Raw genomic sequence first — 27,830 nt, 5'->3', positions numbered from 1 at the left:
TAGAAATTTACGAGTCGTTTGCTGTCGCTATCTATATACGAAGTCCTCTCGGAAATCAATCGGATCATACAGTCGTGTTTACGAGAGCGAGGTTCAAGTTTAGCCGGGACTTAAACGCAGAGAACTGTTATATCTAGTTAAAGATCATACGAAATCAATGTTTCATGCCTCAACAGTATATTTTATTAATTGGGTTCAACTATTGTCGAGTCAATTGGCATAAACTGATTGATGGATGCTGATTTTATTAGCCAATCAGATTTCGATAATACTTCAAACAACCCAAAACAGTCGATTGCTGTCACTATTACAAGTGTTAAAACATTGGGAGCATTTCCGGCACAATTCACAGGGCAGTTTTCAAACGTAGCCGAAAAGGCAGTAAGCCGAAACGTGGAAGTATGGCGACGGCGGGAACGAATGAGAAGGGGGAGCGAGAGAGGGAGAGGGGGGCTGGGGGTGGGGGTAGTAACCACCACGAAGATGCGCCTGTGTTGACTGGTCAGACTATTTCGGCTGGGACTGATAGTGAAGAGAGCTATAAGTTCTTGAACGCTATTGGCAAGGTAGCGTTTTTTTTTTCGAAATCGAAAGTTTTATCTTTTTCTTTCTAGTAACACCCACAATTGACTTCCATTTCTGGGAAAAAATAGGTTACAAATAACTAAAGCGTAAGTTATAGCTTGTTATAGTGTAAGTAGCACTGAAATTCCAGTCACGGATGTTGTTCAAAAAAATCAAACAAATGACGAATTGTTTCTTAGTTTTTCTACGTTTGTCTAGTTGATTGATTTATTTCAATAAGCTGTAAATTTGAAACTAAAAAAGACTATTTTAATTTTTTTGTGTTGTTGTTATTTTTACTCACGTCTTTGTTGCTCACGTTTTCTAGTCCACCATGAAAACAGCTGATTGACCAACTGGAAAAAAATTTCTCTTAAAACAGCGATAGAAACCCTTTTGTATATATCAAAACAATTAAAACGTTTGCTGTGCAACTAGCAGAGATTGGTCAGATCACAAGAAAAGAAAGAAGTGAATCAAATCAAAACTAAAAAAAAAAACTTTTTTTTTTGAATTTTTTTGTTTTTCAATAATCTTTTTTTTCTCAGTCAGAAGCGACGAACTCCAGCAAAAAATGCAAGATGATATAATTTAGGGTTGAAATTAACTCGTTTCCAATCAGCCACCTTCTTTTAAATTGACTTCTTGAGAAATACTTCAAAATTGTAGCAATTCAAGAAAAATTGCTATGGTGAACAAACCGCTGATTGTGAAAAGGTCTTTTCTTCATGACTCACGTATTATAAAGCATTTAGCCATAATCACACGTAAAACAACAAAAAAGCAACCTTGAAAAGTAATGGGACTGAATAAGCTCTGAAGTTTCCACTTGTCGCTTTTGTGTATTTGTGTAATTAAGCCTGAGAAAGGGAGAAAATCCGACTGAGGTTATAACGACACTCAGACAACTTTTTTGGAATTCAAGTGGTTTAATCTTTTCAAATTTAGCGTTTCATTAAGATACTTTGTTTGAATTTATCTGGTTCGCTTTTTTCCAGTTCCCCCTTTTGTTCCAGACTTCTCATGTTTTAAACTGCATTAAAACGTGTCAGCGGTATCAGGTGAAAAAATTTTCACAACATTTCTTTCATGAAAAAAGCCGTGTGAACATTTTACGAGGGGGTGGGAAACTGGAAAAGAGCCGTCTGGTTTGCCCACTTTTGAAGTTATCCAAATCATAAAGCTGCTGTTAGTAATGAAAACACTTTTAAGAAATTAAGTATAAATCAAAATTCCGAAATGAACTGTATTGGAGTTTTTTCGGAAATTTGCTTGTTTAAGTTTTTTTAGAAGCAATTTTTTCATTCTTTTGACAGCAAAAAGTGGCTCTTTTTCCTTCCCCCCACCTGCAAACTTTTCATTATTAAAAAGACTATTCGCCTTGTCGGATTGTCATGAAAATTGACATTCAAATTGTTCATTTCGGTCATGAAAAACATCTTTGGTCTCCATAATTAACATTGTATAGCCACTCGTTAGTCTATGAAAATGATGCTCGTGTGAGGTGGTTGGGGAAAGGAAAAAATTCCCAAAAAATTCACCTCATAGCGATAATTGTATTCCATAGAATGAAACAAATGAAAACTGTTAATGTGAGAAGAGGAAGAAAACTATAAAAAAAACTTCTAAAAAAAACTGGTTAGGGGTGACTCAATGAGCACAATTTTTTCAATTAAGCACAACTTAGCGATTAGTTGAAAAAATGATCTTAGCGTCATAAAAAAAGCTCAATCATAAATCAAGCATAATCAGAGAAAAAAAATTTTGAAGTTGTCGAAATGTTAACAAAAAAGCTGAAGTTTGAGCCATTGGTGGTCCAAAATGAGTTTCGATTAATCAAACATCATAAAAAATAGACTGATAAAAAAGAAGCGATAAAACTTTTTTAAGTCGGAATGTAAAAACCATTGTAGCGCCAGGAAAGATTGTGAAAATTAGCTCTCAAGACCTTGTCACCGAAAAAATTGTATGAAAATTCACTGCATTTTCTATTTTTTTTTTGTAAAATTGGTATAGCTTGCTATCGAGTAAGTTTTACTAAACAAAGTATCCTCGAGTAGTTTTGTGACAAACAATTTGGAGCTTTTTTTCTACTTACAATTGTTTCTTTTTCAAATTTTTTTTTCTTCAAGTTTTCAGTTTTTTCGCACTGCACTTGCTATAGAGAACAAAAGTGATCAATTTTGCTGTTCAAAGTAAAAAGTGCGATCCGATTTGTTCTTCTTACTTTAGACCGTAACATCATGCATTTAGCCGTAATGACAGGTTTAACAACTGTAAAAAAATTTAAAATTAGGTAGGGTAGAAAAGATTTAATTTCATGGAAACGTGACTGGACTTTGGGTTCTTTTCCAATTCCCCCATCTTTCAAAACATATACATATAAATAAATATAGATATATTTTAGTTTTACCTGTTCTTGAGACTTGCTGCGTAATATTACGATGTGAAATACGGAGAACAAATCTACTTACGGTAGTCAGTTTGAGCGCAACGCCAAATTGCATTTTCTTATGATAACGTCCAATCAGCTTTGCAAAACTGATTTTAAAATTGAAGAGCTGGAAAAAAAACGAAAACCTGATAAAAGAAAATGTTTTCAGAAGAGTTAATTTGTTCACTATGCAAACTTTTTTCCATAACGTTAAAGTAGTTTTTAAAAGTTAAACTTCGAATGCAGTGTAAAATGGGAAAGTGCCTGAAATGAACACAAACTAAAAAGAGCAAGCAGAAATTCCATTTACAAATAATAATGACAAAAACTAATGAATCTTTTGCGTAGCAGCAAAAAGGCGGTAGAAAAAGAGTGTTTCTTTTTGTTGGAAACTAAGTACCACTAAAAGTTTTGAGCAAAGGTCTGCAGGAAAAAATGGCTCCTTTCATGTTTCTCATTCCCCTCAAAAACTTACAAAATAAAACTGTTCAGAAATTCAAAAAAAAAACAAAGTTGGTGAACTGGAAAAGAGCCTCAAAAAAACCAAGGAAGCATCACAAGTCATCATTTCTATCATTTTTCAAAGCCCAAGAGTTTGCGAGTTGGCTCAGGCTCCTTTTAAGATGCGATGAAAGTAGTTAGCACTCTTATGTAGGTTTTGATGTTTTTGTTCATATTAGACCAACAGGACGGTTATTGTTTTGAAAATTAATAAAGGACAGAAGTCAATTCAGGAATTACTATAATTCAGTTTTTTTTTTGTAATTTCCAGTTTTCAGGATATCGCCTTATTTCACAATTTCAGTTTCTTGGGCATTTGAACTTTTTGATACTTCAACAATTTTATGTGAAGTTCTTATTAAGATTTTTTGTCCATTTTGTCTTCTTGCTGTCTGATTGTTAACAAAAATGGTATTTGGAAGGCTTTGACAACGGCAAGTAATTTTTATCTCAATCTGTAACCTCGTAAAACCTTTAGTTACGCCATAAACTTGATGTTTATTTGAGATAGGGGAAAAGGGAACCTACGTTTGTTGTCCTCAGGACTGTTGCTATTAAAAGAAAACCTTGAATTTTTCACTTGCTCTGTAGTTTAGCAGAAGCTGGGAAATTTTTCGGCATGAAAAGCATGTTTTTAGCAAGTAGCCGAAAAAATTCTGACCATTTTTTTTGCAAAACTTTTAAAAAAGAAAAAATTATTAAAAAAACCATAAAAAAGGAAGTTCCTTTTTGGTTCTGTTCAATTACTTTTCTAGTTTTTTTTGTATGGAACTTGTTCTCTAATCTAACATTTTTTTATTGCATTTTGCCAAATTGAGAAAACTTCACAGCACATTTATAGAAGTTTTGAGATAACAAGAAAAAAATAAAGATACCCTGAACTAGCTCTTGGTAAAATTTAAATTTGAGTTTATTTCTGTTTCTTTCAAGGTGTCATTTCGGAGAAAAAATTAGATTTTAAGATTTTGTTTGAAAAACTAAAAGAAAAATCTCCCCATTTAATTTAATTCTAAAGAAAAAACAGTAGAACAACAAAATAATCAAACAAGTATTGGTTATTTTCCAATTTCCTACCCGTTTGTCAATTTACAAAATAAAGCTGTTAAAAATTTGTTAACACCGAACTTCACATGTAAAAGGTGTAAAAACTTATTGACCTGTTCATGCTGACATTTTTTTATAGCATGAAAAGCCATTTTAAATAAAATTTCAGAAAATGAATGTAAGTAAAATTCAAAGGAAGAACTGGCAAAGAGCCAAAAAATACCTGTTTCAACAAGAAAAATTGCAAATTACGTGCATTCGCAAAAAAACAGAAAAAATGAACTGATTAAGATAAAAAAAACTGAAGTGAAATTCAAAAAGTACTACAAAAAAGTAGCTTGTTATTGCTTGTAGCAGAGAAAACTCGAGCCTCAGCTTAATAAAAATCAAACTCAAATCCCGTTTGCATTTTACGTTTTTCTAGTAAGAATGATTACTAAAAAAGGTAACAAAGTGGTCTTTTTTCTATTTCAACTTTTTGATTTTTTCAAGAAAAAAAATCGAGTTTCACTAAAACAAGCTCCAAATTATTGTTCAGCTGTTTCCAAGTTTTGCAGTTTCAATTTTTTCCTCACCTTAAGCACTTTGAAGAAATTTTCAAAAGATTTTTGATAACAATTCACAGGTAAATTTTAAGTTCCGCTGTTTTCATTTCGATTATAACTTTAATTTCCGCTTTTCTCGTAAAGGTGAAAAATTAGGTTCCTTAAGTTTTCTCGAAATCATTATTTTCGTTTCAAAACATACTGAAAACTCTATTTTTCAGCAGTTTGTTTGAAGCTAGTCAGGCTAGAAAAACATAAGTAACATTTTTCAAGTTGCAAGTGAATTGTAGTGGTAAATTTGTCTTTTAAGACTAAGAGATGAATTGTATAAAAAGTTTTGTATCAAGTCAAAATTGGATACTGTTGAAATCTCAGTCATATTTTTCTGAAAAGCGATGTGAACAGTTTGGAAAAGAGCCTAATTGAAAATCAACTTTCCAATTCTCATGCTTTGCGTTTTGGCGTTCAAAAGATAATGATATATTTTAAAAGATGATTTACTGTCAAACATTTGGACGTTAGATAGATCACGCACTTTTCCTCCTCCCATTATATTTTTCAATTTTGCTAGACCTAATTTGTTCTGTTGAGATCAATAAGAAAAAATAGAAGCTTTAACACACCAAGATTTCAAACAATAGTAAGTCATTAAAATATTCAATTTAAAAATTGACGCCTCAAATCGGAGACAAAAAAAACGACTGTATCAGCGTTCGTTTTACCTGACAATTTGACCATCTTCTAGACTAATTTATGCGCGCTTTCAAAGGTGTGTATGTGATATTAAAAACGCAAAGCTAATCATCATAAGTGCTTCAATTAAAAATGAAACAAGCTTATTTGATAAGAAAAACTATTGCCTCCGCCCCTTAATCTTTTAGTTTTTTTCGATAATTGACATTGGCAGTCCAAAACATATAGTGTAGTCCCCTATCAGTTCTTTTTCCTCAGGATCAAGCAGGTTTATAAACAAACAGTTTTTTTCTGGTTAACTGGCATGTGTTATGATTAGTTTATTGTTTTTTAATTGGTTTTCAAAAGGCGCCTACTAAAGCCACTCACTATGCCATAAAAAGTTGCTCTCGGGACTGCTTAAAAATGAAAAAGCCAGCCTTTCTATACCAAAAACAATTGAGACTATCGTTCTGGAAACATTCAAAAACTGCTGAATTGCTTTTGATTGAAAGATGAATCAAGTATTCCTCCTTATTTTTTCTTCAATTTCCGATTTTAAATAACCTGAAGGTCATTGACACGCCGAACGCAAATAAAAAAAATAAAAATCTATTTGTTTTTTGAAATTTTATCTGAGTGAAAATTGTCAATTTTTCCATTTTGGAGGAATCACCACAGGAAAAGGTTGAGCTATTCATTTCTCAGCCACGCTTCAGTCTAAGTCTCGCAAAATTGAAATGAAGCACTTAATTTAGTCTTTTAAAAAGATTACTAGTTGCCTAATACCTGATATTTTAAGACACAAAGTTTTAAAGAACAAATAAGCTTTCTATTGAAAACTTTAAATATTCAAACTATAAGAATTACCCACATCATTAAAAGTTCTCAAGTTTACATTTTCCCTTTTGCCCCATTTCTGGATCTTATTTTTAAAAAAAAATTTTTAGGAAAGATATAATAGTATTACAAGGTCTGCTAGAAATTAACAAGAAAATTTTTCACGTAAAGGTAAACAGGAGTAGATTTTGGCAGAAGCATTGAAGCACCCACTTTTGAATTAGGACTTTATGCATGATAAGTGCATACGAGCAGCACATTTTTTCGCTTTTGGTCTAATATTAGCGGTGTAAAATTATTTATTTTTTACTGAAAATAAAGAAGAAACTTTGAGTGTTGTTTGAGATGAGTTATTTTAAACAAATGGCGCTGTTTTTCCTGACAGTACTGTAATTTTTTTATCTGTGGTTTAACGTTTGAGTTCAAAAAACTTTCACAATCTAGCTCATTCAACGAATGACAACGAATGTAACTTTCCAAAAGAATTCCAAAGTTTCATGTAGAAGACACAGAGAAATATTCTATCCAATTTATTGCCATTGAGATGCTTTCTTTAAAAATTCAACCAGTAAATATTGTAAAAACTGTAAGGGTAAGTAAATACGCTTATCAAAAATTGTTTGCTTATTTTTCTGCTTATTTGATTTCGTTAAAGTTGTTTCCTGAACGTGTTCAAGAACAAGGCTCGCAAAAAGAGTTAATCACAAAGCACAGTAATTAGAATGCTAACACAAAACAACAGGAAAAATTAAAAACTTGTTCGATGATGAAAAAAAATTTCTGGCGAAATTTTTTCAGATTGAAATGCTCTGCTTAACAAACAAACTACGGCAAGCTTAATTTTTAAGCATATTTGCATTTTTTGTTGATTTTCAGTGGCTTTAGTTTTTATTCGATAATACATAGTTTTATTTGCTAATTTCACTATATGTAAGGGAAAAACTATTCAATTTTTTTATACAGGCTATACATTAACATCGTCAAAAAAAAAGAAAACATTTGCATTTTTTTTGAAAAATTACCCCACGCGCTATTAGGAGTTGATGAATTTAGTGAAGACTCATATAAGGGTCTTGGTAATTTTTCTGTTTTTATTTCAAGGAAGAAGTCTTTATTTGATTTAATAAATTAAGTTGTTTTTTATAAGAATTAATGCAAACATGAATGCACTTAGCTATATACGCACTTTTTGAGTTCAATTTAAAATCATCTGCTGAAAGATAAAAGACGCTTTCCAAATACGAAAGTGGAATTGGCATAAAAACGTCAGTGAAATCTAATTTCGAAAGAGTGACTTTTTTGCATTCATTGATAATTTTTCGACTGTCTGTTGGCTAATTTAAGACACAAACTGAATTACCATACAGTAACTTGATAATTAGAACAATTAGCATTCCATAAATTAAAAAATGTTTCGAAATTTATCGCGTTTCAAGCTGAGTATCAATTTCTGTCGAAGCATCAGTTTTGTCAAAACGTCATTTTTGGCGATTTTTTGGTAAAAGCAATAGTTCTGGTCAAACGCATCAGCTTGCTGTATGAAGAAGTGGATTCTCCTCATCTTTTCTGCCTCTAAAAATGATGTTCATAATGTTAATTCAAGAATCGTGAAAGTACTGAAGGTCATCGTGATTTTTTTGTTTGTTTCTTTTCAAGAAATATGTTCATTCTCAAGTTGTATTTGTTTGTGCTGTATGACTTTTGGTTCCTTTGTAATAGTTAGAACATAGTTGAAAGATGCCCGAGGGAAAAAGAGCCCGGTCGATGGCTGCTTTTTTGCCTGAGGCCATATTCAACTATGTTCTAACTGTTGAAGAGTATGTTTTTGCTCTTTCTGAGAGAAAGATGGCGGAAAATTGTGAAAGAGCCCGAAAAATTGTAAAAGAGCCTGGAAAAGTGCGCGAAACTATGCAAATAAGTTTTTTTCATTCATGCGTTCTAATATTTCATTTTACTTTCATGCCTTGTCATGAAAGAACTTGTGTGAAAGAGCAAAAACATACTCTTCATAAGTGCAGTTCAATTTCTCTGTCATAAGGAAGGCAAACTCCAGATCGAACAGCAAAAATGTAAAGGAAAAGCAAAAAGCAAAAATCTGATTGAGTTCTAGTATCAAAAATGGAATTTAATTTTCAGATTTTCATGCGAAATAATTAAGCTAATGATCCAGTTTTCTCAAATTGGTTTGATTTTATCAAAAACGTGTCAATCATAATTTTTTCTTAAACTTCAGAAAGCCTTAAGGCCTTTGTTTTTTGTGCATTTCGAAAGTTGCAACTTTAAAAAAAAGTGAATTATTTTTCGTTTTTTTTTTTGCGTTCATGACTCTTTTTCTTTTGGTTGTTGGCTATTTAAATGTTTATAAAAGGTGATGATGAGAGTGAAAAAGGTTGAATGAAATGAAAACTTTCGCTTGATGTCTTAGGGTGGCTATGCGGACGTATATAAAGTGCACAATCGAGAGGGAGTCAGCTTCGCCTGCAAGGCCATTCCAAAGAGCCGGCTGACCAGTTCGTCCAAACTACAAAAAGTAGGAATTAAAATCCGAAATTTTGGAGATGTAAAACGAAAATTAAACTTATTTTGGCCAATTAATGGAGACACATTTTAGTAATTTTCTTCAAATATGACTCGTCAACAAAAACTACATTAAACTGAATGTGGGAGGTGAGGGGGGGGGGGGGGGGGAGGGGGTATGAACAAATTTTTTTTTGTTTCGATCTAGGTGAATTTGAAATAGAACACAAAGTGAATTACTTATTTATAGCAAATTAACTGCTTTCGTTGCTTAAATTTTGGCTATCAAGCGGGGAGCTAAAAATGGTGAAAAAACAATTCCTTAATTTCATGAAAATGTTTTTAGGTGCGTATGGAAATAGCTATCCATAAGAGTCTGGACCATGATAACATAGTCAAATTCATGGCCACATTTGACGATGACACCTTCATCTTCATCGTCCTAGAATACTGTCAGCACAGGGTGAGTTCTCTAGAAGAATTGCCCGAATAGTCATCGAAGATTACGCGAGTAAGTTTTTCCCTCTGCCAGCTGAAAGTTTTCTAATACAAAAAAAACAGAATCCATCTTGCTCGAAGTCTTGCAAACAACCAAGAAACACTCTTTCTATGAGGAGGTTGTTATACCATCTTATCTGTCGCAAAAAACTCCTCAAAATCAACCTGAATTGACAAAAAATATATACATGGTATTAGAGCTAAAAAATCATTTGATCTTGCTACTGCGAATTACCAGATCCAATTTTCTGATAGAGTTTGTTCAATTTTCCTAATGCTATATCTTTAGTCGATGAACATTCTGATCAAGCAGCGGATGACCCTAACTGACCCCGAGGTCAGGTATTTCCTAGTACAGGTGATGGATGCCCTGGGCTACTTACACAACAGACGTATCATCCACAGGGACCTCAAAGCGGGAAATATTCTGCTGAAAGGAAGTAGTAAGCTGACAGTGAAGTTGTGCGACTTCGGACTGTCGGCTTTGTTGACCCATGACTCGGAGAGACGAAAGTTAGTACGTTTCTGTTTTCTTTCAAATTTTCATTGCTTTCATTAATTTTGACTTTTTTGAAACTGAACAATTAACATTTATCTTGTTTGGCACATACAAGTAGAAGCAAAAAATAGCATATAGAAGTAATTGGAAAAATTATTTAAAAAATACAAAATCATGAATTACCACCACGTCGTTTTTTGGCAATTTTGATGAAAAAATTCAGGTGTTCTTTGCTCTCAGTTTTTGACGTTTGTTGAAAATTCATTCTTCTGTCCAGTTCATAATAATTTTTAGCAAAATGAAATACCAGGAAATTAGTTTATAAATGAGTAAATTAGGTTATTTTTAATATCACGGGCTCTGTTGTTGTGTGTTTGTGCAGGACCATGTGTGGCACTCCGAACTACATAGCCCCGGAGATACTGCAGAACACTGGCCACTCCTTCGAGGCAGACATCTGGTCACTCGCCTGTCTCATGTTCGCCCTCATCACAGGCAAGTGCTGACCATACTAAAGGTGACCTTGAACAATACTTATATTGGTGACCTTGAACAACCTTTATGTTGGAGACCTTGAGCAACTTAATAGGCCACAACGAGGTTATGTTAGGGTCTTATGACACCGTATCTAGGTATTCAAATATCTAACTAAATGAGATCTAACTAAATTTAGGTCAATTAATTTGGTTCAAATTCGTTTTTACCGAAAAATGTATTTTCATCAATGTGGCATTGACTTATACATAATTTTTTCACCTAATCCTCTTGCTAAAAAACAAGAATATGTTCAAAAACACTGTCTACTTTTTCGTTTAGAATTGATACCCTATAAAGCTTAGGAAAGCAAAATCAATCAAAATAAAGTTTCATTTAATCAGAAGCTATGCAATCTTTTGTTTAAAATCTAAATTTCACAATAAATGTAAATAGAAACATGATCGAGTTTTGTGTTCAGGCAAGCCCCCCTTCCAGACAAAACCCATCAGAGAAATATATGCTCGGGTGGTGCAGGCGAAATACAAACCACAGACTGTTCCAGACAGACTCGCCAGAGATCTCATCAAGAGCACATTAGTCACAGTGAGTTGCAGTATCTTCTATAGTTATGCGTTTGTTCCGATCAATGAAAATGAGGCGCAACTTTCTATTCGTACTGATTTTGTTCCCTGGTTGTTCTCCATAGACCAAAAATGCTATTCATACAATTCCATAACCTAAGTCTATGAAATAATACTGTCATAAAAATTTCATTTTAATTTGCTAAAAGGGTGTCATCAAGTTTTCATAGAAGTTTTTTCTTGTTATAGCATAAATGTCGGGTTATCGTACAAAATATAAAAAGAAAATTGTTAAAAAAAGGATAATCATATGTTTTCCATATATGGAAAATGTATGACTAGCATAATTTTGATGATGACAACAAAAATCTTTCCTGTTTTGAAATTGCCTCACGTTTTTTTCTCAACCACAAAACGAATTTTGACCTAAAAAAACAATTTCCAGAAAAACATTTTCGCATGCAGATGTGAAATTTTTGTGTGCATTACGTAGTCCTGGATTCACAAAAATGGGATTTTTTAGGAGTAATGAACGTAGTGAAAACTCTCTTATTTTTCTTTGAATTCGAAGGCTGACGGATTTGTTTTTCAGTTTCGTGGGTCGAGAAAAAGGTCAGATTGAAGCCCTTTCAGTCGCAGCTCGATCAAAATCTTATAATTTTAGTGTCAAGTGAGAACTGGTTTTTACTTTTTGAATTTTTGAGAATTTTGAGTGAATAAAGCAAGCCAGCATGAAAATTGGGAAGAACATTGTAGTCGGGCGTGTTTTAGTTTTTTCCACACAAAATCAGGTAGCACAATCAATTAACTGATAGAATCGAACTTTGACCTAAAAAAATAATTTCCAATAAAAAAGATTTTCGCATGCAGATGTGAATTTTTTGTGTGCATTACGTAGTCCTGGATTGACATTAATGGTGTTTTTAGGAGTAATGAACGTAGTGAAGACTCTTATATAGGTCTTGCTGATTTTTTGTTTTTTGTTGCACTTTCGTAAATATGCTTTTTTTGAGTTCAATTGAAACTCATCTGCTGAAAGTGACGTTAACGGCACTCTCCAGATACGAACTTTGAAATGGAGCCAAGAAACGTGAACAATTTCTAGTTTCGAAAGTGAAACTTATTTTTAAGATTTCCCATCGGAATAAAAACTTTACCTGTTGATCCAGTTTTCTCAAGTTGGAATAATGTTGTCAGACAAGCGCTAAAAAAAATTGTTCTAGAAATTCAAAGAACTTAAAGGTTCTATTTTTTCTTTGAATTTCGAAAAATGAGATTTTTTCAAGAATGTCAATGTTTTTTTATGTTTACTTGGGTTCATTACTCTTTTCCAACCTTCAATTGGCTATTTTTTTCCGTTTCTCCGGATAAAAACGCTAAAAACTCTTAATTTTTTTTGTATGACATGTTTTTGTATGCCTGGATCAATGTATGATAATTTAAAGTTTTTGAAGATAATCATTATTAAAAGTGATGATTTTTTTCGCAAAAAAGTATTGTTTTTTTTTCATGCTCAAGTTTGATTTTTCACAGTGTGATTTTATGACATTCAGTTCCTTTTCTGAGGGTTAATTGTAGGAAACAATTGTCTGTCAATAACATTTCTGAATTCTCAAAGAGCTTTAGCGTGATAAACCTTTTTCTTTGAATTCGAAGGCTGACAGATTTGTTTTTCAGTTTCGTGGGTCAAAAAAAAAGATCAGATTGAAGCCCTTTCAGTCGCAATTCGATCAAAATCTCATAATTTCAGTGTCAAGTGAGAACTGGTTTTTATTTTTTGAGTTTTAGAGAATTTTGAGTGAATAAAGCAAGCCAGCATGAAAATTGTGAAAGGCGTTGTAGTCGGGCGTGTTTTAGTTTTTTCCACACAAAATCAGGTAGCACAATCATTTAACTGAATGAATCGAATGATATGTCATTTGAAAAATCTTTCACTCGTGATTCAAACGACTCCAAAAACCCTCAAACTTTTTTCATTGTTGATAAATATCCGTTTAAAGTCTTCAGTTTTTGATGTTATTTTTAGCAACTAAAATGAGCAACAGTGCTGATTTTTTTTCAAGCAATGCAGTTGCCGCAAATAATCGTCGGATTGAGTGGAGTGATGTATCCAACTGAAGCCCTTCAACCTGATCGAACAATATTTAAAATGTTCAAAAGCAGCGTCGAGAAAAAGGGTTTAAATTTTTTGAGTTTCAGTTCATTTTCGAGCCCCTGCCGACCCAAAGGGTCCCCCCTTTGATACTTTTTCAGAAATTCCTTTTTAGCCGACCGACCCTAAAATTTTTCTAAAGGCGCCTTTGGCGCCAATATATACTAACTTTGAGGGGGAGCGCGCGCCAAAAAAACGCTATTTTTTGTCAAAATTTTTCAAAAAGTGCCCAAAAACGGCTTTTTTGACTGTTTTTTCAAAAATTTGCCTGCGGCGCTGAAAAACCTAAAAAAAAAACCTAAAAAAAAAAGGTCGTCAAAATTTTGGAAAATTTTTTGAAAATCCGCCCCCCCTCGAGAAAATCCTAGATCCGCCCCTGATTAGCCTCACAAAAACTGAATCTCCTTCACTCGCGTATTTGTCTTATGTTTGTGATAGGTGTCTCATAAACTCTCCGCAATTTTTCGAGTATAACAGATGCAACTTCTAAATTTTATTGAGCAATGTTAGTGCAAGTTTGAATACGAAGAATTTGATTATGGTTCTGAAAAATCGAATGAAAGGAGAGGTACTTTTGAATAATCATTTGAACTGGCAAACGTTTTTTTTTTCACCAAATTTTTAACCCGTTACTTTAAGAAATCTAACGAATTTGGTTGAGTTGTTTGCAGGAGCCCACAAACCGTCCGAAGCTGTCTGTGTTTCGTAACCACGACTACTTCAACGAGTGGGCTCCCCCGGCCATAGACACCAATGTTTACGACGATGTGCCGGCTGAAGTGAGGGACTACATCAGAAACCAGAGACAGAACAGTTCCAGCAACAACAACTTCAACAGTGGACAGGGGTTGGTGCATTGACATATTTGTGAACTAGTGTTTTGATCTGGTCTTTTGAAATATTTTATTTTCCGTACATTGTATACTGTGATCCTGTTTTTGTTTGTTTCTTGTTGTTTGAGATCTTGTGTTTTAGAACATTTTTTGTTTTTTTTGTGTCTTGTTTTTTTTCGGGATGCCTTCGTGGAACCTAGTTAAAACTTACAACCCTATAGAGAACTATTTCATCTGTTGAGCGTACAAAAATTTTGTACCTTTTATTATGTAATGATCAAGGACCGAGTGAAATTAATATGAACTTTTTGTATTTTCATATAACCATAATCAGATTAGCTGAGCAAAGTGCTTCTCTGAAACAAACTTTGTTTTGTTTTTGTGTTCAGAAGTTCCAACGCGGGTCCCTCCACTTCTTCTGGTGCCCCTACGGGCCACTTGAGGAACTACGTGTTCGCCAACAACCACTTAGGGTCTAAGTTGGAGCGGCAGTCCAGCATGGAGTACATCACTGTAGTGACTAATCTGTCAGACACCCCCAGGACACCAGCCCAGGAGAGTGTGGTGCTCAATTGTGAGTCATTTTTTGGTGTTCTTCCATGACGGCATTTTAAAATTTCTTTATAAAATGTGAAAATAATAATCGAGTATGTTTCCTTCTTGAAAACGAATTTATTATTTCATATTCAGGATATAAGGTAGTTTGCTGGAGAATAAAATCTTGAAAAAAGTTGCTTTAATAACATGACAGAACGAGCAAATGCATAAAAATTTTTCAATCAATCAACCCCTTCAAACTGATCACTTACCGTTTTTTTTCCAATTACTGACTTTTGAGTTTCAGTAAGTTGACAAAATATACGGAGCATTCGGTTTTTCTGGCATTTAATTTGTCCAAAAACAATCCTTCGCTTAAACATGTAGTAACTTGAGTCACTTCATGAGATAGTTGTATTATGATTGCTTTTGTTGATGATTTCAGATGATGACTTGAACGACGAGGGTCGCAAACTGGTGGAGAAGATCGAACAGTGTGTTCGCAGCTTCAGACGTAAGATATCAAACCATTTCACCTTTCAGGCGCCTTAAAGAACCAAAAGATTATGAAATTCGGATTAGTTCAAATGATGCAACTTCCTCCCCCCCCCCCCCCCCCCCCCCCCCCCAAGAAATTTGGTGAGGTTGGGGAGAACATTTTCAAGTGGTCCCCTAAATTTGTAAGTTTTTACATCGTCGACAGATTTGATTTTTAGCTTCCAATAAACATCAAATTTCATTGCTGATGAAATAAAAACGCCTGAAAATTTTATCACTACTCATTTCAGAAAATCCCTAATAGTTTTTGCATACTAAAAATCGTCATATTATTTATACTAAAGTTCAAGCTCCGATTCGATAAAAGTTTTACGTTATGTTTCAATACTAGTTTTGACGACTACCCTGATTACGAAATCATGATGTTACGTAATCCCTTTTCCAGCCACGACTCAGCTCCGTCATATTGCGAAGATGGAAAATGCCCTTATATGGGCCATCAAGTGGGTGGACTACTCGGACACTAATCAGGGCTTCGGGTACCAACTGTCCGATGGATCATACGGGGTGCTGTTCCGAAATGAGACCAAAATGATGCTTCTACCTGACGGAGAGTTAGTGCATAAAAGACTTATACAACAAACTTTACATTTCGTTGACTTGGGTATGTTTTTGAGTGTATTTCTTTCTGTATTTTATGTTTTTCTCAATAGACCAAAAATGCTAATCATCCAAATTTCCATTCTTTAAGTCTATGAAAAAATGTTACTCATACAATTTTCGGATCAAGTTAACATCCTCCCCCCTGATAGACCAAGTTAAGATCCTCCACCCCAGCGCTTAAATTAATTTAAATTTTCTAAGCGCTGCATGTAAAATGCTCGGTTCTGATTGGCTGAAAAATTCCCAATTTAGAACCAAGTTAACATCCTCCCCCCTAAACGTGTTTAGGGGGGAGGATGTTAACTTGGTCCCAATTTTCATACATTTCAACTAAAATGACGAAATCGAATGTTTGATAAACTTTTTTCGTGTTGTGCCATAAAAATCGTTGTTTTGTCATAAAACAAAACCAAAATTTTTTTGCCAAAAAACGATACTCAAAGAAATTCTTTTATTTGAAATTGTATGACTAGAATTTTTTTGATGGTAATTTTGAAATTGCCCCGGAAAGTATTCGCACTTTTTTCAAGCACTAAACGAATTTGTACTCAAACAAACCTTTTCAAAAATTTTTTATTGCATGCAAAGTTTGATTTTTCAAATGCATTTCGTTTTTCTGCATTACAAAAATGGATTAGTTCTTCAATTTTGTAACGAAACATAAAAAAGCCTGTTTTTTTATTGCAAATTTTTCTAAGCGTTGAACAATTCGTAAACAATGAAAAGTCAAATTCAAAGAGGAGAACAGAGAAAAAAATAAAGGAAGAAGAAAAAAGCCAAAACTTACTCTAAATCAAAAGTTCCATTGCTCGGGACAAAAACCAGCGAACTAGTGACTCATCTTTTTTATATGCTCAACTTGTTTTCCGACTTGGGCTTAGAGTTGCTTAACCAGTTTTGATCATTTTTTAAACTTGTACTTGTCTGTAAGATAGCTTCTTGATGCCGAATGTTCAGTTGAGAAACTTTATTGCTTTCAAAATCAAAAATTATAGTGTTTGATTTTGGATTTTGAGTCCGTGTTGTTTTTTTTTTTTTTTTCTAATTTTGTCTAAGCATCATTTCATGCTTCGAATAATTATGTTTGGAGCAAAAAAAAACATTGGTCAAAAAACCTTTACCCTTAGGACCATCTTCTTCCTGACGAAGCGTGATCAAGACAGGGGAGCGGAGAGATTCGCGAATGAACTGAGGAAGGCGAGGGGGAGACTGGAAGTGTTCGTCAACTACATGACCAACAACCTAGTCGGGGTGAGAATCAGTACTTTATACCGAGCATCCACATTATACCGAGCTCATGAAAAATTAAGATAGGCTGATAGATATTATTGACATTAATACGAAGTAATAGACTGATAGAATTATTCAGATTCATACGACGCAATATGCGCTCGAACTCAAACAAAGGTCCTTTTGCAATATCAAAGTTTCGTTGCGTTACCAAAACTTCAGTTTTACACTTTTTAAATCGATATCGTCCAGTTCTTCTCTTATAAAAATATTTTTGTACTCAATAAAGAGAAACATAAATTTTGAAGAATTGACATTAGGAAAAAAAATAAAAACGGTTTGCAGTGAGATTTTTGTCAGTTTTGTCACATCAAAACCTCCTATTTTGGTTTTTCTCAGTTCAACATAGACAACATCAAGGACAAATTCCCCGTCCGTACCATCAAGGACCAGCCATTCCCGATCACGTGGACGAGGGGGTGGGATGACTTCAACGAACAAGACAGGGAGTACCTCATCATCATCGTGATCAGACCAGCCATCTATCAGGTAGGCCACGTGACCCCCGTTAGAACTAGGATATACTTACCATTTCATGTAAATTCAAGAAAAGATAAGGATTGTGTTTCTAATTTTTGTCCACTTAATCCAATTGTCATGGATATTGGCATCCGGCTGCATCACGCAGTTAAAACTACTATTTATTCTCACATAAAACTAGTAAAACTGAGCCTTTACGTTAAAACTGATGCTTTTGTACAAAAAATGTCGGTGAAATGTTAAGGTGAAATGATAGAAAAAACAAAAAAATGGTATTAATTAAAAAAAACAAGCATTTAGAAAAATTAAAAGCAAATAAGTAACAAGGATAGCTGGTTACTGTGCAAGTAGCACTGAATGTTCCAACCACAATCTTAAAAAAATAGGAAAAAAAAAGTTTTTTTCAAATTAGTGTAGTTTTTTTTCTAAAAGTTGTGATGAAAAAATCTGACCAAATAAAAAAGAGTTTAGGCGTATTTGCGAGTCATTCTAAAAATAGGTCAATTGGAAAACAGTCTTTGAAGAAAAATGACTAGAAAATTTTTTTAAAAAACTTCAAAATTTCAAAATTGCGCAAAAAAACTCCAAAAACTACCCTTGATTGAGTAAAACTAAGTTTTCACGACTTAAATTAAGCTTAAATAAGCTAATGCAATTACTAACTAAGTTACCGCGCTCTTATTTTATTTGGAAAAAGTGGTAGTATGAAAAGTGTTTGAAATCATTGATAAGAATGAAAAACATACAATTTAATAAATGTTTTCTGTAATAGCCAAAAACTAAACTATCGATAACTTATAGTGACTCTCAAAAGTTTGTCAAAGAGTTTGGATTTGGGTCATTTGCGAGCTAGATGTTAAAATGGTAGATTTGAGCAATAAAACAACCCCCTTCAATTTTAAGATTCATGCTTCAATATATGCATTACCAATTTGCTCCCATTTTTTTCTAGATCAACTTTGAAGACCACTCGAAGATAATTGTGGACTACAACAATGGGTCTCCAATCATCATGTACCAGCAGGATGGGGCCATAGTTCTCCTCACAGAGTTAGAAATACTAGCCCAAATGGGCTACACTGAAGACCTGCAGAAGAAACTGAAGATAGCCCTGACTAACTTCAAGCGAATAACCACTCCGCCCCCCATTTGAGGGAAAAAAATGCTGAAGATAAGAAAATGCTGAAACAAAAAAAGTGTGCTGAAGATAAGAAAGTTATTGAGTTAGTTATAATTTTCACCGGCCACGTTTACGTCATCCCATGTTTACGTTTTTCAGCCATCGTCATCAGAAACAAAACTGACCTCCCAGATTTCCAGTTCAATTGTTCTTGAAAAATTTTTGACGAAATCAAATAGAGTTCAAATAAAAGTTCAAATGAAAATTTGAGGGAAAATCTATTTGAAGAAAATCAGAAGTATTATGTATAGCTGGATAAGAAATTAAGAGCGAATTGGAAAACTGTTTAAAATCAGTAAGAATTGGAAATATGAGAGAAAAAAGTATGAAAAATTTGCAGGTTCTTGGAGTTCTGGGATCTCAATATATGTGTCGGTGCTCTAAATTTCTCATTGATGAACAGATTGTTTGTAGTTTCTTTGTTGTAATGGAGGTCTTGTAAAAATATGGCCATACCAAGTGCCAATATGAATAACGTGTTAGTTTAAAACTGCGATAGTTTTTTTTGTGAAACCAAGACATATTAAAAAGTTATAAATCAAGCTCCTATAGTTTTCTAAGGAAAAATCTAGATTGAATTGGGATAAAGAGCTTAAAAACTGAAATAACGAATCTTGTATTTCATCGGGGCTTTTTTTCCTTTTCCCCCACCCACTATAGCATCATTTCTATGTTTTAGTGAGAATTTTTACAAAATTCTTAAAAGCAACGATCGTAGTGAAGACTCTTAGATAAGTCCTGCTCCATTTTTTAAAGAGTAATGAACGTAGTGAAAACTCTTATAAAGGTCTTGCTCATTTTTTTTTCAAGAAAAGTTTTAAATTAATTATGCACTTAGATATTATACACTTTTTTGTGTTCAATTGACCTTCATCTGCTGAAAGTGACGTAAGAAACACTCTCTAAATACAAATGTGGAAATGGCGCAAAAAAACATGAAAGATTTCTAGTTTCGAAAGTGGAATTTATTTTTAAGATTTCCCAGCGGAAAAAAACTTTACCTATTGAACCAGTTTTCTCAAATTGGCTTCATGTTATCAAAAAAGCTCCAATCATAAATTGTTCTAAAATTTCAAAGAGCTGAAAGGGAATCTATTTTTTCCTTTAAAGTTCGAAAATTTGAAATTTTTTCAAGAAAGGTTTTTTTATGTTTACTTGCATGCATTATGCTTTTCCGGTCTTCAATTGGTTATGTTATACGCAGGCCAAATATTTTTTATGAAGCCTAATTAACCCGGATGCCTTAAAGTGGAACAATCGCACAATGTGTAAAGAAAATTACTCATAAAAATCGCAGATGGTGCGATGGGATGAGAAAGTCTCAAGCAGAAATTTCAGAGGCTCAAACACAAAACTACAATCTCCTCCTTTTTTACAAATTGGTTTGTTATCGGCAATTACTTTTTAGCCCTTATTTTTTCTCAGCCCACATTTTTTCTACCCCCTCTTTTTCACCCCAACTCAACACATTTAAAGATGCCACCCGACAGGCTAAGGTCTTGTTGCTATTCTCCCAAGCCAAACTGAAATTTAGACCTTCATTTTTATAGAATGCATATGTCATATATTATCACACAACTGCTAATTTAAACTGGTGAACGGATTTGGGACATGGCCATACAAAAAGGTTGGGTAAAGGAAAGGGTTAAAAATGTAATGCCATAAAATTTTTAAGATTAAACAATTTATGGTAATGAATATCGTGGGTTTAAAGGGATAGAACTACTGAAGACAGAAAGTAGCACTTAGAAAAATAGCTCCCATTGCCCATTCGTAACCTTTTATTAATTGATAATTTAGATAAGAAGTAAATTTTTGTCTAACAATCGATGATTGTGGCAAAGTTAAATCAAGTAATGAACTAAAGGTTTTCATTTATTCCACTATTTTTTCGAACACAAAAACTTTATACCAATTATAATACCAATTCAATACCAATTTTATACTAATTATTTGCTATTCTCCCAAGCCAAACTGAAATTTATACATACATTTTTATAGAATGCATATGTCATATATTATCACACAATTGCTACCTTAAACTGGTAAACGGTATTGGGACATGGCCGTAAAAAAAGGTTGGGTAAAGGAAAGGGTTAAAAATGTGAAGCCATAAATTTTTTAAAAATTATCAATTTATGGTAATGAATATCGTGGGTTTAAAGGGACGGAACCACTGAAGACATAAAGTAGCACTTAGAAAAAAGCTCCCATTGCGCGTTCGTTACCTTTTATCAATTGTTATTTCCAAAAAGAAGTAATTTTTTGACTAACAATCGATGATTGTTGCAAAGTTTAATCAAGTAGAGAACTAAAGGTTTTAATTTAATCCACTATTTTTTCGAACAGAAAAACTTTATACCAATTATAGTAGAATATGATCAGTTTTTCTCCTTTTAATCGATGTTTTTTTTACCAAAGTTTTTTTTACAAACTCTTGACGCAAACTTACAAACACCAATTTTCGCCTCCAGTTTCAGCTTTGTAAAACTTTTTGCCGTGGTTGAACTGCAGTAAATTATTAAGCTGATTTTTTCTAAAAGTGGCTGGAGTTTTTACATTGAACAAAAATGAATATCTAAATCTTGTTTTTGTCGATAAAGCAAACTTCGGGTAATCAAAAGTGGTCACGAGACCTGGGTTCCAGAGTGAGATCATGAATAAAATTACGATAAGATTCAGTTAAAATCAAACGAAAAGTTATATCTCATTGATTGTCGCCATTGACTGTTGCCAGAGTCGATGAAGATTGTGAAGAATCTTTTAAAAGTTGTGCCGCACTCTCGTATTCTGTAAGATATAAAAAACCTGCTTCAAAATCTGTAAATTATTGGAAATTTAAACAGAAAATATGAGAGATAGGTAGTATCTGAAAACAATGAGGTAAACATTTTCGGGTTAACATGTTATTAAAACGTTCTCAACAATCTCAAAAATCTATAAACATTTTTGATGGCCAACTGACCTTAATCGGACAAACCAGAAGTTTCAAGGTCTTTTGACTAAGAAAATCTAATTTTAGCTTTTTCACTTTCGCGCTATAATGACGTCATTAATTTAAGCGCGAAAATCTTCCGCGCCCAAAGGAGCGAAAACAGGTGCGAGTTTTACGGCCGATCGAGTTACCTCCCCGGAGCGGGTGGTGACTACGGCGGATCGGGCTATATTGTCTTTTCCGTATTTAAGTGTTTTTATACGAGCCAGAGGGTAGTGTACCCTTGGGCTGCGTTCGTCAACAATCCACACTAAGTTACCTTTTTTTGAATAAACGTCACTATTGGAGTGCCACCTACTGCGTTTTTTCAGCGCTGGCACATAATCGCAGCCAACGACTCCAAATTGCGTTGGCGTAGCTTTGCGCTCGGATATATTGCTTTCGATGGTCGAAGTGCTCCTGGAAAGAGAGAGAAGGGAAGCTAGTACCTACTGATGTTATAGGTCGAGCGTTCAAAGATTGTTCTACGAGACAGTAATTTGTTTCAAGGACTTCGGGAGTGAGCTTTTTACTTCCTATTATTGCGTAGAATACCTTTTTACAACACCGAACGAGACGTTCCCAAGAACCACCGTGATGCGGGGCTGTCGGGGGGTTAAATTTCCACTTAATACCCTTTTTCGCCAGCTAGCTCTGGGGGTGCTTGTCCGTTCCACTACTGAATACAATTCAAGAGTTCTTTCTCGGCTCCCACAAAATTGGTGCCGTTATCGGACCAAATGACTGATGGAGTGCCGCGACGGGCAATGAATCTTCCGATTCCCATTACACACGAACTCATGTCCATGAATGAGACAATCTCAAAATAAACAGCTCTTGTGTTCATACATGTAAAAAGGAAGCACCATCATTTTTCAGAACTCCTCCTGATTGAGACGTAAAAACTTCCAAAATAATCAACACCACAGTTTGTGACGGGAGGCTGGCGGAAGCTCTGCCATCATAGGTGTGACATTTTTGGCTTTGCGCTTCCTACATATAAGGCAGTGGGGTTCAATGGACTTTAATAAAGAGGGAAGGTTCAAGATTGCAAACTCTAAGGGGATTACAGCTCGCAGATAGTCTAAGAACTGGTGCTGATAGCGATAGTGAATATCACCTACGAACAATTTCACCAGAGTATGCCTTCCATCAAGGATTATTGGGTGTTTTGTGTCATATTCAGTTTCAACTAGGTGGCGAATTTGCCCTGTTGAACGAATGAGGAATGCAAGACCCATAAACGGTGCATAATGTGCGATACGACTAGACTTTTTGACAGTTTCGTCGCAGGACAGGAAAAAAAAATTTCCGCTCCAAAAGATTCCTTTTCGGAAATCAACAAAGGTCGTTGTTTGGCTGTTTCTAATTCAACATGTTCGGTTGATTCCTTGACTTTAGTGCGGTATTGCCGGTGTTTCGGACTCAATCTGAGCTGAAGGCAACCACTCGCTGGAATTTACGAAACGAGCTGAGCTCTTTCCATGCAAATAAAATGGGTTCTTTTTGTTTTTGTACAGCGTTTGATAAATTAGAGGACTGCTCTAAACCTTCATTATGGTCACAAGCGGGACCAGCCAGGCGGATTTTTTAAAGTACTTCTATGCTCGGCTTGAAAAGCCACTCGCCATTTTTCAGCAGACTTGGCCCGTTTACCCAGATGCTTGTTTTTAAGGACTCCGCTGAGATTCCTCTGGTTCCCGTATCAGCAGGATTGTCCCCACTTGAGACGTGAAACCACTGGTCTACGGTCGTAGTTTCCAGAATCTCTCCCCTCCGGTTTGCCACGAACGTGAGTTGCTCACTACCTGAGTTTAACCACTGGAGCACAGTTGTGCTGTCAGTCCACATGAACGTGTTTGACACAGGAATGGTTGGAGCTTTGAGAATATCATCCTTCAAGCGGGTAGCGAGTAACGCATTCTGCAGTTCAAGCTTCGGGATGGAAAGCGCTTTCGTGAGCGCTACTCTTGCTTTTCCAAAGACGAAGGCAACTTGTGTTTCGAGTGAAGTTTTCTTACGGGCGCGAAGAAAAGCTACAGCATAAAAATTTTCTTCTGAGCTGTCACCAAACATGTGTAACTCAACCCAATCAACTGGTGCGGAGAAGTAGCTGCAATTTATACTCATTTTTCCTAGAGATGGCAAATCAGAGTGCCAGGCAAGAAATTTTGTTTTGATATCAACGGCTAGCTCATCATCCCGTTGTTGGCCATGAATGCGCCAGATTTCTTTCAACAATAATCGCGTTCTTACGGTATAGGGCGCTACGAGACATATGGGGTCAAAAATGGAAGATACGAAACTTAACACTGATCGCTGTGCTATCGAATTTTGGTCACGGCTTACGACCAAAGTGTCGTCGATATGGTCCCACTTCAGACCAAGAACATGGTAGGAATTATACCCACAAGTTACAATAATTTTTGTTTTCCTGTTGCGGCTCGCTTTGGGGCGGGTTTAACTCTGTAATAATTTTAGTTAAGTTACTTATGATTTTAGTTAATTTAAAACCACCAAGAGCTAGCAGAGTTATCAACTCTTAACTCAATTTAAATGAAACATCAGGGTCCTCAATTGAATCTAGGTAGTCGTCCATATAAAATTTCTCTACAACTGCGGACTCTGCGTCAAGGAACATCGCCTGATTGTCCCTTGCACTCTGTTGCAATGCATAATTTGCACACGTCGGCAAATCTCTCGCTCCAAAGATATGTCTGGTGTACCTGTCTACAACCACATCGGCTGTCGGGTCCTCGCGCCACAGAAAACGAAGGGAAGTTTTGTCCTCTGGAAGGACGCCGACTTGTAGGAACATCTTTTCAAGGTCAACCGATACGGCAAAATGATGTAGACGAAAATGGAGGAGAACGAACACAAGGTTTTGCAGTAGGTCGGGTCCTACTAGCAACGATTTGTTCAATGACGTACCGTGGAATTTAGACGCTCTGTTGAGGACACGCCTCACTTTACCAGGTTTGTTTGGGTTCACCACGGGATGGTGAGGAAGATACCACTCGCGCATGCTGCGGTTTGAAAAACTTTGGGGAGGAACTTGAATCAGGTATCCTTTACTCAAATCATCTTCGATAGTTTTTGAGTTTTGATTCCTTAAGTGAGGATCTTTTTGAAAAACATTTTTCCAACGTTTTTAACTGAACCAAAGACGAATAGTTATTTTCAGGTAAAATGATAGATTCTCTTGCCCAAAGCATACTTACAGCGTATCTTGATCCATCATGGACGGTGAATGAATCAAGTATATGTTAACCCTTTCGATGTTATGATTGATGGTTGGTCGTTCGAGATTGCGAAACTTACATCCAACGGAACGGGATTAGTGTCTGTTATATTCTTGCTGAATGATTTTCTATCAGCGTTTGTGCTCGCTTTATACGGCTCTGCATTAGTTCTTGTTTGGCGAGCGTTGGGTCTTGTGTGGCTATCATTTTTGACGGGATTTCGACTAGGATAAACACGTTCAGCACCATGGAGCAGTACACTATGGGTGCTAGTGCAACCTGGTTTGGTGTATTTCTGTACTTTGGAACATTGCCGGATGCGTGGTTCCCTTGTAAACAGGAGAAGCACAATTGGTTTTCCGCAGAGAATTTTTCACGTTATCTTGGGGTTTTCTCCTTAAACACAGAGCACTTCCACAAGGCATGTTTCCCCGTACAGCGGATACAATAAGAATATTCAGGTTTTTTCTCAACTGTACTTGTCGAGGCAAAAACTCTCGTTACAGCTTTAGTTTTGGATGGCTCTTCGACTTTGGGCTTTCCAGGCATATTTTTCATTTGCTCATGAACTCTGCTTTATCTTTTAACCAATTGTTAAAGTCAATTAGGTTCGGGCGTAACCAATTATATTTCACGACAAAAAGCGACCACGATTCTCTCACGTTTGGTGGATTTTTCGAAAGAGCTTGATTTAACAAAGAGATGCTTATCAAATCTTGTTCATAGTCAAGAGACCTAAAGACAGCCACTAGACTTGAAATTGTCATCAAGAAGCTGATGATGTTCTCAGAGTTGTGCATTCAAAACTGCGGGAAACTGGAAAATTATCAAGGTGGGCCGTAATTACGTTTTGTGGCTGGCCAAACTTTTTTTCTAGAGTTTTCAGAGCATCCTTATACACTCTACCACTGTATGCGAACTCTGCTATGGCTGACTTAGCTTTTCCAGTGACTAGTGTTTTTGAATAAGTTAACTTCACATCATCGCTTAAGGACGCTGCGTCTACAGTACTGCAAAACTGGCCAAACCCTTCGTGCCATTGGAGCGGGTTGCCGTCGAACTGGGCCAGCTTCCATTCTGGAAGGCGATCCTTCTTTGAGACTGACAGAGCTTTACTAAGTCATTCAGTGTCACGGCTTGCGGTTGGGGAGCTGGTCGCAACGACGGTAATGTACTGCTAGGATAAGCTGCAAGAGGTTGCTGCTGATTTATGTAAGTGTTTTCAGCTGATGTGTCGTGATTGGGAAACCCATAATGAACTGTACCACCTCTTGATAAGTGCGGGAATTGTTGCTGAGATATTGGCGTTACGGATGAAAAACACCAACTGATGGGTTTGTGTTATCATCGTTTGTTACCCCAGTGATACATTGGGCGACTGCGGTTGTCCACTGGGACATTAGTGGCACATTGGGTTGACTAATAACGGCAGACTAACCGCTAAACGGGTTGTTCACCAACGCAGGGTTGCTATACAAGTTTTGATTTCTGCAGAATAAGTTTGCAGGAGTTTATGAAAAATTGCCATGGGGGTGTCTCCAAAGTTTTGATTGGAGATGGCGGGCATGTTTCTAACAACTCGAGAACCGTTATCAAAGTTATTGATGGGGATGTGTTGAATGTAAGACGAAGGATGGGTTACAGAGAAGTAACAGCGTACCGAGATATTGGTAGCTGCTGTTACAGCTGGATTATTTGAAATAGGCAATAACTGCGTTTCGTGCTCAGGATTAGTGGATACAGCATGCTCGACTTCATTGTCATCGCTGAAGGGGACAGTTGGTTAGTAGGGATAACATTGTTGATCACAGTCAAGAGTCCAATTCGGCGACGATGGCCGCAGTGAAGCTCCCGCTGTGGACACATTTCTGTGTTGATGCGAACCACTTTCTGTATATATACAGGTTGCAAACTTCGAAGAAGACGGAACTACCTCGAATCCTTTTTGGTTTTCTACTGCATGATCAACCCAATCGTTTACCCTGTCAGAACGACGATCAACTGAAGACGCCAGCTGGAGATGCTGATCTATTTCAGACTCTTCGAGGTATTCAGTTTCAACCATTTCTGCTACAGCTACCTTAAAATGGTTTTCTTCGCTTAATCGTTCCATTTCAAGTCGACTCGATTCGTAATAGATATTCAAGCTCTTTACGGTCAATTTTAAATTTAGTTTCTTGTTGTTTTTGTTCCATCTCAATCTGACGCTGTTGCTCTTCGATGATGGCTTCCTGTTGTTTCACTCTTAAGGTTGCTTCATGTTGTTTTTCCAACTCTTCTCGCTTCATCTTCGCTAGGAGCAGTTCTTTGCGGCGCTCACTGGGGGTCAAAGCTTTCATTGAGCTTTCCATACTCGACCCTGATTTTGCCGATTTTGATGAAACTTTTGATCGACTAGTTTCACTGACGCAGATTTCTGAAGCCTGATTAGATTCCATAAGAGTGCAAGCCTTACCAGTTGCTTCATCGTTAACTTTAACTATCCTATCCCACCATGCAGCCAACTCCGTTAATAATTTGCTAGGTTTATCGGTTTTATTAGCTAATATCCGAAGATCATCATTCTTAGCTAATGCTTTTTCGAGAATACTCTTGCAAGATTCAATTAAGGCGTTTATTTTTGTTTTCCTAATTGGTCCCTGTAAACTATCAGTTATGCGACTGTGAACTACGGAAAGCTCATTTTCTAGTGATATTCGACCATTCAGCAATGGTCGATATTTTAACTCAATTTGTTCTGTCATTTAAAAAATATATAAGTTTGTTCACTTCTACTCAACTGCTCAATTGCTCAACTGCTCAGTTTGAG

The 27,830-nt window shown here is 35.6% G+C and overlaps 2 protein-coding genes across 2 annotated transcripts; one reads left to right on the top strand and one right to left on the bottom strand.

Annotated features, from left to right (window-relative positions):
• The first annotated feature begins 401 nt into the window (after positions 1-401).
• On the top strand, positions 402-18,778 carry LOC134853481 (serine/threonine-protein kinase PLK1-like). The gene is made up of 13 exons (XM_063869482.1): positions 402-566; positions 9,026-9,130; positions 9,464-9,580; positions 9,905-10,128; positions 10,497-10,609; positions 11,070-11,194; positions 13,996-14,171; positions 14,547-14,731; positions 15,140-15,208; positions 15,638-15,806; positions 16,983-17,106; positions 17,485-17,634; positions 18,578-18,778. The coding sequence occupies exons 1-13, from the start codon at positions 402-404 to the stop codon at positions 18,776-18,778; spliced, it is 1,923 nt and encodes a 640-aa protein (XP_063725552.1).
• A 4,591-nt stretch (positions 18,779-23,369) lies between these two features.
• On the bottom strand, positions 23,370-23,909 carry LOC134853480 (uncharacterized). The gene has a single exon (XM_063869481.1). It carries the CDS (start codon positions 23,907-23,909, stop codon positions 23,370-23,372), a length of 540 nt encoding a protein of 179 aa, XP_063725551.1.
• Between the last annotated feature and the right edge of the window lie 3,921 nt (positions 23,910-27,830).

This window comes from Symsagittifera roscoffensis, chromosome 8, assembly GCF_963678635.1.
Source record: "Symsagittifera roscoffensis chromosome 8, txSymRosc1.1, whole genome shotgun sequence".
Taxonomy (NCBI): Eukaryota; Metazoa; Xenacoelomorpha; order Acoela; family Convolutidae; genus Symsagittifera; species Symsagittifera roscoffensis.
The sequence above is the reverse complement of the archived record's forward strand: the minus strand, read 5'-3'. Positions and strand labels throughout refer to the sequence as shown.

Coding starts and splice junctions, on each gene's coding strand:
- LOC134853481 (XM_063869482.1), top strand. CDS start 402: ATGGCGACGGCGGGAACGAATGAGAAGGGGGAGCGAGAGAGGGAGAGG. Junction 14,172..14,546: donor AACTTCAACAGTGGACAGGG/GTTGGTGCATTG, acceptor TTTTGTGTTCAG/AAGTTCCAACGCGGGTCCCT. Junction 17,635..18,577: donor TCAGACCAGCCATCTATCAG/GTAGGCCACGTG, acceptor ATTTTTTTCTAG/ATCAACTTTGAAGACCACTC.
- LOC134853480 (XM_063869481.1), bottom strand. CDS start 23,909: ATGAGTATAAATTGCAGCTACTTCTCCGCACCAGTTGATTGGGTTGAG.